Source organism: Rhinolophus ferrumequinum, chromosome 8 (assembly GCF_004115265.2).
Source record: "Rhinolophus ferrumequinum isolate MPI-CBG mRhiFer1 chromosome 8, mRhiFer1_v1.p, whole genome shotgun sequence".
Lineage (NCBI taxonomy): Eukaryota > Metazoa > Chordata > Mammalia > Chiroptera > Rhinolophidae > Rhinolophus > Rhinolophus ferrumequinum.
Genome location: NC_046291.1, coordinates 2429631 through 2441282, shown reverse-complemented (window position 1 = coordinate 2441282; position 11652 = coordinate 2429631). Strand labels below are relative to the sequence as shown.

Here is an 11652-nt window from a genome sequence, read left to right as displayed (position 1 = left end):
TCTGACTGTCCCGCCCCCCTTACCCCCGACACTGCAGGTTGTGGGGTCGGCCGGGTCCTCTGCGTCCTGGGCGCTGTGCTGGGCACACAGCGGGGACATCCACCCAGGCGGTCAGTTCCGGCCCTGCGCCGGGCTCCTCTGCGCCGCAGGCCGGGATCCAGCCCACAACCAAATGAATGGAGGCAGGAACGCGGCGTAGAGCAGGGAGGCGCTGGGAATGCGCAGGCTCGGGAACGCCCTGGGCGGCCCCGCCCCTGGCAGCCGCTGGCCAATCAGCCGGGGCCGCGAGACTCGCCCCCGCCCCCGACCGAGACTTCTGCCAATGAGCGAGGCCCAGCCCCACTCAGCGCACACCGCTGTTCGCACATCATGCTCCAAATAAAGTTCTTCAGGGTTTTGAATTTTTTTTTTAAAGTGCCCGCTGCCTTCGCGGCCGCGGCCGAGTCCCCGCCCCTCCACTTCCGGTCCCGCCGCCCGGAGCCGGTGCGGCTGTGTGGGCCCGCGTCTCGCCGCCGCCGGCCGGCCGGGCATGGTGTTGGGCGCCGGGCCCGCCTCGCCTGTCTCGGGGTGCCCAGGTGAGGAGCGCGCGGCCCCGCGGCTGGCGAGGGGAGGCGCAGGCCTCCAGGCGGCTCGGCTCCCGCGGCGCGGGTGCACCGGGTGGGCCGAAGGGCGGGCGGCGCCGGGGCTGCTTCAGGCCGCGCCGCTCCTCACGGCCGGGCGCCGGGCGGGCGCGCAGGACGCGGACCGCGGGGTGCGGGGCCGGGCGGCGTGAATGGAAAGGGCCGGGGCCGGGGCCGGGGCCGGGGCCGGGGCCGGGGCGCTGGCTGGGCTCGAGGGGCCGCCCGCACCGAGCACCGACTTGTGAGGGGCGCACACACGGCCTCGCTCGCGCCCGCCGTCGCGGAGATGCCGCCGGCCGCATTGTCCAGAAGGAGACGGAGGGCCGAGCGCTGGCCCAAGGTCACCAGCCCGGCGTGGCCGGAGGAAGCGGGACTCGGACGCCGGCAGTCCGACTGCTGACTGCGGTGGAAGTCGGGCGAGGCCAGGGAGTGGCGAGGGTCGGGAGGAGCGAGGCTCCTTCCTTGCCAGCTTGCCTGCAGCGGCCTCGCAATTGGGGGCGGCCGCGGCTGGTTTGGAAGCCAGTACCCGGGGCAGAGCAGAGGGGAGGACATCTTGGAAGGATCAGTACAGCGGGAAGTGGGATTCTGGACCTGGTTCCGCCGCCGTGTGAGCTTGGGCGTGGCCCTCCCTTCAGTAGGGCTCAGTTTCCTCGTCTGTTACCGAAGGGGATTGGGCCCTCCCCTCTCTGCGTCCCTCGCGCTCCGGAGTGGGTCTGGATGGATTGGAGAAGGCTTCTTGGAGGAGTAGAATCTAGATAGGAATCTGTTCTCTCTGTGGAAGGAGTAGGACTAGGTGGTGAAGGGAAGGAGGGCGTTCCGGACCTGGGTATCACGTTGAACGGAAGCTTCCAGAAATGAGCAGTGTTGTTGAGTAACAGGGAAGAGGCTGCCTGCCTTGTGCAGAGGATTTCTGGCTGGGTGAGGGGATGAAGATGGGGGAGGGTACAAACAGGAGGCGTATTCACAAATTACCACCAGGCTACGTGGTGTGGGGCTTGACCCCCACTTAGACATACCTGCCATTCAGGTAGTGGGCTGTGCAGGAGGGGGCAGGTTTAGGGCTGAAAATAAAAGGGTTGGGCTCCAAAGGTCGGTCAGCCAACCGGGTGACTCCTGGGCCAGATGGGAGGTTCTGGGCCCTGGCCTGGCTTTTCTGCGGGAGGAGGGTGAGGTGTGGACTTTTTTTATGTTCGGATCTGGGCCTCTGGCAGGAGAACTGGCTTGTCCACTAGTGACCTGCAGTTCCATCTTTTACACTTAGTTTGGGACTTTTTCACAGCAGGAAGAATTGTAAACAGGGATTTCCCGGGCATCCCCACCCCGTGAGCTGACTGGCTCCCGTGTCCCTGTACAGGTGACATGGCCTGATTTTGCCACTGCGGGCAGGAGTGCTGAGTAAATATTACTTGATGATGAAACTACTAAATAGTACCTAAGAATCGTCTTTGAACTGCCCCACGTAGAGGAGGGACTTAAATGGGCCAATTAGGACCTGTGGACTTGAGAGACTCGGCATGCTGTTCCACATAACTGATCTGTTACCGAAAATACTGCCTTAGTCAGAGTGTCTTTGCAATAAAGGGGCAAGTCTTCAAGGGGTGAAGCATACTGAGGGAGGAATTCTGAAGCAGCTGCATCTGTTCAGCAAACCTCTTGGCAGTTTGAGTAATTATTTTTATTCAAATCTCTTTATATAGAGTTAATTTAACAGCTCTGGACACATCCCCAAATTAGGCCTGTTATCCCTGAAGTGGGATAAAGGATATGATACTGATACAGATGATGGAGAAATAGATGGTCATGATATACCTATACTTCTCAGAATGCTGGGAGAGTACGTTTTGTATTACCTTCTATGGAAAACAAAACACCTGTGCTATTTTCTTTCATACCTTGCACATCAGTGGCCAGCATGTTGTATCAAGGGCCACAGCCTTGTTGGAGAGCGTAAGCCAGGACCCTGACTGGTGGAACTGAGTATGGGACACACTCTGCCCACAGAAGAATTCATTCACTGTGGGCTAGTGGGGACTATAAAAGAACAAAGAGGAGTCCTCCGACTTCAGTGACACAGAAGTGTGTGTGTGTGTGAGCCTTTCTTCATGAGTGTGAGTCTTGCCAGGACCTTCTGAGCGGCCCCTTCTGTGCAGGTCTTCGGAGCTGGGTGTGGACCAGGCATGTGCCCGGGCCCTCAGTTTTCCATGGGTCTCTTCATTGTGACCTTCCTAGGGTACTGTCTGCTGAACTCTCTTTACACATGCCGTGCTTTTATTTTTTGCCACATTTCATTGCCAAAGTCAGCTAGAGGATAAAAACCAAGTGGACTTTGTGTGGTGCATCTGTGCTTCCAGCCAACCCCCAAGGAATGGACGTGTATCTGGGCGGTCATCCGGTGACCCTGATGAGGTGTTCAAGTCTGGGTTGGTGACAATGGACTTGGCTGGGCGCAGACACTGCTTTGTGATCCAGTTCCTGACAGCATCATTGGGGTGGGCTGGGCCAGGGAGCTGTGTCTCCGGCAGCTCCGGGTGGAGCCCCCACGGGTGTTCCTCATGCCAGGCCCGGCCCCGCCCCTTTGTGAGTTACTTCATAAACCACCGGAGCTCCCAGCCCTGGGTAAAGCTGAGAAGGTGGGTGTTGGTTGGTTGTGGTCCCTGCTTCGTGTAGGTCCACCTGAGAAGATGGCGTAGTAGAGGGGGAATGAAAAAACCATTGTGGGTTGGGTTTTCACATTCTGTCAACTTTCTTGAGGTATAATTGAAGTACACCGTTTTAAGTGTATGATTTAGGCGTCTTGACAGACGTACATACCCCTGAAACTGGCACCACACTCACGGCATCTCCACGAGGGAAACTAGTGCTTCTGTGGTGACTGCCTCTGGCAGCTGAGTGGCCTCAGTCAAGCCAGTTCCTGGGCCCGTTGTCACAGGTCCACATCTGTAAACGAGTGGGAGTGAGGGGTACGAGTCCTTCCAGGCTTGAAATCCTCGTAGCTGGTGAGTGTTAATGTGTAGCTGACCTGTCTTGAAGCTAATTTAGACCAGCGATTCCTAAAGGGCTTGGGGAGTGTGTGTGTGTGTGTGTGTGTGTGTGTGTGTGTGTGCAGAAGTTGTATACTGTTAATGTGTCGTTTACAAGTAATAAAAACTAAAATCACACAGTCTTTGGGGGGATACAGAAGATCGTGGGAGCGGCTGTATAAGGGCTCTGGATGAAAATGGTTGACATCCATGGGGGAGCGGTACCCTTATATGTTGGCTTTCAAGATCTGGGCCTCAAACAAAGTTCTATGATTTGGCCACATTTCCCTCTGGAAGTTTTAGATCACTTTCTTTTGAAAATGATTAGAATGGTATTGAAGGGAAATGATATTAAAACAACAAAGGAAATTATGGAACTGTGGGGCAGGTGACCAGTTTTTGTCCTCAATCAAAAGCTCCCGAGGCCCTCGCCAACCGTGCTAAAGCCAGCGAGAGCTGGGAGGAGTGTCAGTGAATGGCAGCTCGTGAGAAACGAGGCGGACTCTGGAGGGCGATTATATCTGTAAAATCGGTGACTTGTCTTTAGCCCTTCCTCCCAGGCAGTCAGGGCGTCACCTGCGTTTGGTCCTAATTGTCCATCCCAGTAAAGTGTCTGTGGGGGACCCTGAGACACAGGTGGGTTGGCAGCAGCCAATGCAGACAGTCTGGTTTGGGCCGTTAATGTAACTAGACGTCAGTATTGCCTAAAGCTGTAAATAAAAAACAAATGGAAAGATGCGTGTTAAGGTTCTAGCTACACCTTTATTGAAGGAAGAAGGAAAGCACTGTTCTCTCCTCAGCAGGCGAGGACACTCCCCTCAGTCTGTGATGGGCCAGGCCTGTGGGCCACCCACGGGCCCGTGGTCCCTGCGGCTGGCAGGGCCCACATGGACCTTGTTGGCCGAGACTCCGCGGGGGCTTTGTCACCTCTGCACCCAGGGCTGACGCCCAGTCAGTGTTAAATCCATGGCTCTCCCTTTTTAAAGTTTTAATTTATACTTTAAGAAATTAGACTTATGAGGGTGGTGTAGAGATTATCCCAATTCATTATGGAGGAATCCAGTCTTGTTAATGTATCTTATAATACTGAGTTTTTCTATAAATTAAAAATAAATGAAAACCACCGTCTGTCATTGTTGTCAGTGTCCGGTTATTGTCCAGAGACTGTCCTAACTGCGTCTGGTCTGTCTTGCAGGGTAGTTGGCAGTAATGCTGACGCTGGCAAGCAAACTGAAGCGGGACGACGGTCTCAAAGGGTCCCGGACGCCAGCCACAGCCTCCGACTCCACGCGGAGGGTGTCTGTGAGAGACAGGCTTCTCGTCAAAGGTAATGGCACCCACGGCGCTCGTAGAGCCTGTGACAAGAGGAAGTATGGCTGGGCTCCTTCAGGACGTGGGCAGCAGCCTGTTGAATAGAGACACCTGTTTGAAAACATTTTAAGACAGAGATACTGCTTACAGCGAAGGCCTTTGTCCCGAGCACGGGCTGGGGGAATGCTGATGGCGAGACGATGGTGCTGGGCACTGGGGTGTCTTCTGTCGTTGGGATGTCCTCCTCGGTCGAGGTGGTCAGAGCCGAGCCAGCAGGCCTACGACTGGCCTCTGCTGCCCTTACGTGGCTGGAGTGGCAGGGCGGCGCTTCGCTTCTCCTGGTCTCCTCAGTGTCAGTTTCCGGGGGGAAAGGGGGAGTGGACTGGGTGATCTTTCTGATCCTTCTCCATTTGATTCCAAAGACTGCAGAGGGCCCTGTGCGAAATGCCTTCTCTTCACAGGATTAACAACCGTGTCCTAGTGTTTGGAGGAGGGGTTCTAGAATGTGCGTATGTGAATACGCCCGCATTTGTGAGGCACTTTGCATTCGTTCGTGGAACAGGTTTACCCCTCGTAGGTGCAGAGGCAGTTTCCTGGGGTGAGGACTGGAGACGAGGAAGAAACAGTTCCTGCCGTGAAGGAGCTTATAACCCGCGGCCCTTGACTGCATGACATGTGTTTGCGTTTCTTAGGTGTAAGGAGCTAGGAAGCAAAGGTCAGGTGCTTTGTTAGAACTGCCTGCTTTCGTGTTCTGTTAGCTGGACACCGTGGGCTGACGGGCATCTGACGTCCCGAAACTGGCATGGTGGCCGGAGAGCGGTGTGTGTGAATGCGCCCACAGTGCTGGGCCTCGGGAGGCGTGGGGACAGGAAGGCATCGGGCTGGGGGAGGCGCCCAGGCGCTCTTCCTTGTTCTCCCGTTGCCCTTGGGCCTTGGCTTGACTCTGGCTTACCAGCCTGGTGGGTGATAGAGGAAGGACCAGTTTTCACATGTGGGTATTAGCTGCTTTGTCCCGGGTAGCACAGGAGGCTTCCCCTGGGGGTCAGGATGGAGCATGGCTGCAGCACTCCACTTGGCTGGGCCCTTGAGGACCTGAGTCTCTTTCCTGGGTGCTGGCTCGGGGTTCCATCTGCAGAGGAAGCCGGGGGCCAGGCAACCCGGGAAGGGGTTTGAGGCGTGTTGTGGTCATCCTTGGAGTAGTGGACCCCTGGCCGCTGAGGCTCTGGGTGAGAGTCCCTTTTACACGAAGCCCCCCTTTTGGGACTTGGAGAAAAGTAGGGTGTCCGAGTTCAGCAAGGTTGCCACAGCCAGGACTGTCACCCTGGGCTGACGTGGGCTCTGTGAGAGTTTCGTCCTGACGATCAGTAGGTGGTAGAAAGTGCGTTACTGTGTCTCTGGGACTCAGGGCCGTAGGTGGGTGCCCAGGAGCAGGGAGTCCGCTGGGGGCAAGACCTGTGGAGGGGGTGGAGGACGCAGGAGCGGGCGGGGGGTCAGGCCTCAGGGAGGCCCCGTGACAGCCGGTGCTGCAGAGCAAGCAGGGCCCGTCAGCACTGTGCCCCGTCAGGCGCCATGGCCAGGTGTCCTGCCCGCATCCGGCAGGCAGGGTCAGACGGGGGCTGCCCTGTGAGGGGTGTGGAGTGAGGGGGGCCATCTGCTGGCCACCCGCCCTCTTTGGCGGAGGGTCTGGGCAGTGAAGGCCACAGAAACCTAAGGCAATGGAGTGTGTTGCTGTGCTTGACCTTACGTGGCGTGGGGTCTGGCCTGGTGCAGATGGCTGTGGGGGGCGCTGACGGATGGGGAGACTGGAGCTTGGCAGGGACAGTTGTCCCCAGCAGTGAGGGCCTGTTGAGGATGCACCACGGAAGCTCCTGGTTTTTCCTTGGCTAGTGGGCCGGGTCTGAAGGGCACCACGGCTGGAGGCCGTCCTCCCCGGACATGCTGTAGCCGGCCTTGCAGCCGCTGGCCGGGGGTGCTTCTACCATGCTGGCCCCGTGGCCACTGCAGCTCTTCATTTGTACCCCCCCCAGGTGGTTTCAAGGACGTTCTCCGGGCTGGAACTGGAGAGGTGCTTGTGGCAGCAGTCCCTGGGGGTGGAGAACAATCGTATCTGGGCTAGGACTGCGGGCTGCTGTCTGCCCTGAATTTGGGGAGCTGGGGACACTGGGGAGAGAGTGTCAGATTCATGCATTTCCTGTTGGCCCCACGCAGGCCTGGGCCATCACTAGTGTTTTCCGCCACAGGGCAGATGGCGCTGTGTTCCTGGTGGACCTTTGGGAGCCATTGAGTCTGACAGTGTCCTCACCTCCCAAAAAGCCCCCGAGCAGAATTACTTACTTTCCTGTCTCTGAGAAGCTGGCACTTTTCATGTGATCGGAGCGTGTCTGTCTGCCCATTCTCCCACTTGTTCACTCCACAAACGTTTCGGTGCCTGCTGTGTGCCAGGCTGCTGTGAGTGATCCCCGAGGAGCTCGGGCTCCAGGCAGCTGGGAAGCAGCTGTTCCCTGTTTTAGTCTTTGTGCAATGCGGGGATTTGGAATTGCACCAAGTTCAGGTCAGGCTGCATGAGGGAACGAGAGGGAGTGACCTGCGTGTAGCCGTCGTCCTGTCAGCCCTGCACCCAGGTGCGTCCTGGCGCCCTCCTGCTTCAGGGGCCGGGCCCGGGGCTGGGCTGTGGTGTCCGCTCTCCCTGCTCCGGGCCTGCGCAGAGCAGAGGCCTGACTGCCCAGCTACCTGCCTGTGCTCTGTGGGGTGCCGTGTGGGCCTCCCTCGGTGAGCGCCCAGCACCGGCAGTCCCGTCATGTGCTGGTGCAGGAGGGACCCCCTTCCAGTGTGCTTCCTGGAAGAGTGGGAGAAGGACAACCATTTACTGTTCTCGAGCTGCTCTCCCCACTCGGCCCTGCCCTGAACTCGGGTGGGCTCAGGCTTTGGCTTGCATGTTGGCAGGACAATCCCAAGTGCCCCAGCTAGTACCATCGCATGGTGGGGTGGGAGCGGGGGCATGGCTTCAACCCAGGAGCTTTGGAGGGCATGGTTCAATGCACAGCACCTGTGGAATGCCGTGGGGCGCTTGGCAGCGTGTGGAGCTGGCAGTGCCCCGGAGAGGAGTCCTGCCGAGGCAGCTGGCCCTCACATGACCTGACTTGCTGTGCTGGGGGCTGAGAACCAGTGAAGCTGCCCAGCAAACTTGGTGGCCCCTCAGGTGTACTGAATAACCAGTGGGGCAGGGGGATGGGGTGGGGGGAGAGGGATCTGTGGGAGGGGCAGAAGGGGGTCTGTGGGAAGAGGGGTGGTGTCTTTGGGGGGAGCTTAAGTCAGCCCTGTCTGCTCTTGTTGAAGTGGATGGTAGAAGGCCTTGGGGCTCTAAGGCCATCGACACCAGTCTCTGCTGCAGGGCAGTGTGGGTTTCCAGAGTTGCAGCCTTGCTCCCCCGAGTGTGGTGGGGCCGCATTGCAACGTGCTGCTGGAAAGGAAGGCCCTTGGACTGCGTGGAGGGCTGGCTGGGGCGCTGGGGAGGGGTCGGGAGCCTCCCAGGTCAGGGCACTGTGTGGAGGGGGAGAGTTCAGAAGAGGGGCTCAGTGCACAGACAGGAAGCTCACACAGAAAGCTCTAGTTCTCTCTCGCACCAGAGGCAGTGGTTCTGGTGGAGGAGCTGCCATCTCTCCCTGGGTCAGAGGACGCAGCTGCCCTGCCGGGTGTTGCCTGATGGGGTTTGGAGCTGACTCTCGCTAAGAGCCGTGTGCGTCTGAGACTGGCCTGTGTCTTGGTCGGCCAGGCCATCACAAAGCCCCACCGACCGGGCTTAGACAATAGACGCTCATTCCTCCCACTTCTGGAGGCTGGAAGTCCAAGATCAGGGCTCGGGCAGATTCGGTTCCTGGCGAGGGCCCTCTCCTGTCCCGCGAGCACCTGGTGTCTTCTCACAAGGGCACTAACCCATCCTGTGAGCCCCACCCGCAGGACCTCATCTGACCTCATTCGCTCCCAGATGCCCCTCTGATACCATCCCCTTGGGGCACAGGTGAGTGCGCAGCACCTTTGGAATGCCCCGGGCCCCCCCCCCCCCCACAAGGAGGAAGGCTCCTCAGGACATTACACTGACAGCACTGCCCGCTTGCTGGCAAGTGTGCTTGCTTGTCAAGCGTTTCCTGGGCACCCCATATGCGCCAGGCTCAGGGCCAGGTACTGGCAGCCCCGCCGTGGAGAGTGGCAGGTGCCGTGCAGGTGGCTGAGCGCTGCGGGGAGAGGCCCGTGGCAGAAGGGGGCAGGCACGCGCTGCGTGGGCCGCTGTGGTCATCGGACGCTTCAGTGCAGTTGTACTGCAAGGGGGTTGTGCGGTTTGCTCTTTAGTTACAAAGGAAGAGCCTCATTTCTCAGAAGGAAGCCATGCGGCTGTGGGATTGCACAGGGTGCCGGGGGCTCGCAGGGGGCTGGGCTGGCCCATGCGTGGTGGAGGTGTGGGCAGCGTGGGGCGGTGCACAAATACCCGGACTGCCCGTTCGCGTGCTGGTGGGTGCAGGGTCCGGCGGGCCCTGAGGTTATGCAGCGCAGGGCCGCCGCTCTGCCAGGAGGCCTCAGGCGTGTCAGGCACTTAGCTTGTCCTGGTCACAGCTTCTGAGTTGATGGCTTGGTGTTCGTGCACCAGCGTTTGCCATCATTTGGTGTGTCATTGGGACAGCTCCCTGAGAGGAACACCGTGCGAGCACCCGTGGCTTATTTTGTCCTGTGTGCTGGGCTGAGTTAAAATGCCTGGCATCTTTATTGAAATTCTTGTCCCCCCAGGATTGTACTGCTTCCCTGCACTAGCCCTTGGACCAAACGCCTGCCGAGGCCCTGGCAGTGGGGGGCTGTTGCTGGACAGGGTCTGAGAGCCAGCCCTGCCCGGCGCTCGCCCGCCTGCCCTCAGTGGGTTACGCTGAACATGCAAATGCAAGCCTGACGCTCACCTCTGGAGGCTAGTTGTAGACGGCAGTGTGCAGTTACACGTGCATCTGTGTGAATGAGTGTGTAAACATTTTAGCTTGGCGAAATCGCCTGTAGCCTTTTCCCTGTCCCTGGGGAGAGGGAAAACTTCAGCGCCTCAGCTGCACCTACAACTTCTGGGGTGATGGTCTGGGTGGGGCTGGGTGGCAGGGTGGGCTCAGCGGGTTCTAGATGGTGGTGATGGATGCTCAACTCCAAGTTTTACTAAAAATCATTGAGTCGTGCACTTAAGTAGGTCCATTTTCTAAGCTGTTGAACTTAGAAGCTGTTGAACAAACCAGCAGCAGCCTCCCGGGTGACCGCCCATGCAGCCGGCCGGAGATCCCTGCCCCCACGAGCGGCCCCTGGCCCCACACCCTGGCCCCGCAGTGTGGGGGCCGCTTCTGTGATGCCCTGGTCAGTGCCGCCACTCACTCCTTTGTCCGGACTTCACCTCTTCGCTGTCCGTGGCCCTGGACTGTTCTCTCAAGCACTTCCATTCTGGGGCCACTTCAGGTCCTCTGGGCGTGTTTGTTTGTTTGTTTTCTGGGCACAGTTTTTATTTCACTGGGTTTATGTAAAGCTGGGCGACCAGAGTTCTTGGGACTGCAGATGGGATAGGCCCACCAGAGAAAGCCAGCATGAGTCTCTCAAAACGGCCCTCACGGACCGTTCTGGAAAATTCTTCTCAACAGAAAGTAAATGATAGTATGATACAATATGGAAATACTATTTGCCTTAAAAACATGGAGTTTAACAATATGGATAGCATTTGCTTTAAAGTGATTAATATGAATGAGTCGTTTGCTGAAATGTGTGATCGAATGAACGCCTGTGTGCAGAGCGGGGCCCCTTCCCAATCGGAGGACCTGGTGTGGGTGCCGGGGAGCACGGCGGTCTTCCTTAGCTCAACTTGATTGCACCCCACTCTCTGAGTGAGGACCCCTCTCTAGGGAAGAGCACGGGTGGGCCAGTCGATAAGCCAAGACTCAAGGTCACCGTGTTCATAAGAACCATCACCATCAGTTTGTTTTGTTAAGTGAATATATTTGAATGCACCATAACACAAGCCTGCCAAGCAGACAGGCTCCCAGGCTTGCGTCCCATCACAAAACCTGGTCCTTTCTGCTCGCAGCCAGAGGGTGATGAACTGATACTCCTCTCAAGAGATTGCCTCCCTTTCTCCCGTGAGAAGGCTCTCTCTGGCTGGAGCTTCCGCTGTACCCCCTGGCACCACGAGGGCCTGTCACTCCTGGCTCCTGCCTCCTCTGCCCACTCCACTGTCTGGATGCCATTCCAGGTACCTGGACCCCAGAACTGATAGTCCCGTGGGCCCCTGTGTCTATACAGATTGTTAGGCAACTGGTGTCAGGCCTGTGCGTTTCCTAAACCCTCAGCCTCATGGTGCAGCCCCCTGCCAGTCTTCCCGCCATGCTCTCTGCACTGTGCCACATGGCCCTGCCATCCCTCCCACTTCACTCGAAGGAGGCGTCACGTCTGCTGTGCCTGTGTTTGGACCACCCATTTGCCTCTTAGTTTTATGAATCTGGTTCCCACCTCTCCACGGGCCTCCTGCCATTCCGAATGCCCTCAGCAGGGTCTGAGCACGTCCGATGGCCTTGCTGGGGGCCTCATTCCCCCTGGACCAGTCTGTGCCGACTTCACGGAATCACCACGTTCCCCGCATCTCCTACTTTTCCACCTGATTTTTACCAGTAACTTTCCAGGCTCTTTGTCCTCTG

The 11652-nt window shown here is 58.1% G+C and overlaps 1 protein-coding gene across 4 annotated transcripts in view; it reads left to right on the top strand.

Annotated features, from left to right (window-relative positions):
* Positions 1-428: 428 nt before the first annotated feature.
* UBE2F (ubiquitin conjugating enzyme E2 F (putative)) overlaps positions 429-11652 on the top strand; it is a 48131-nt gene continuing 36907 nt past the window's right edge. Inside the window, exons 1-2 of one of the 4 annotated variants that reach the window (XM_033112819.1) lie at positions 429-575; positions 4836-4967. In XM_033112819.1, coding sequence (XP_032968710.1) covers positions 4850-4967 — 118 coding nt within the window. In that variant the 5' untranslated portion in view covers positions 429-575; positions 4836-4849. The remainder of the gene's footprint in view (positions 576-4835; positions 4968-11652) is intronic. The other 3 variants (XM_033112818.1, XM_033112816.1, XM_033112817.1) reach the window with 3 other exon arrangements.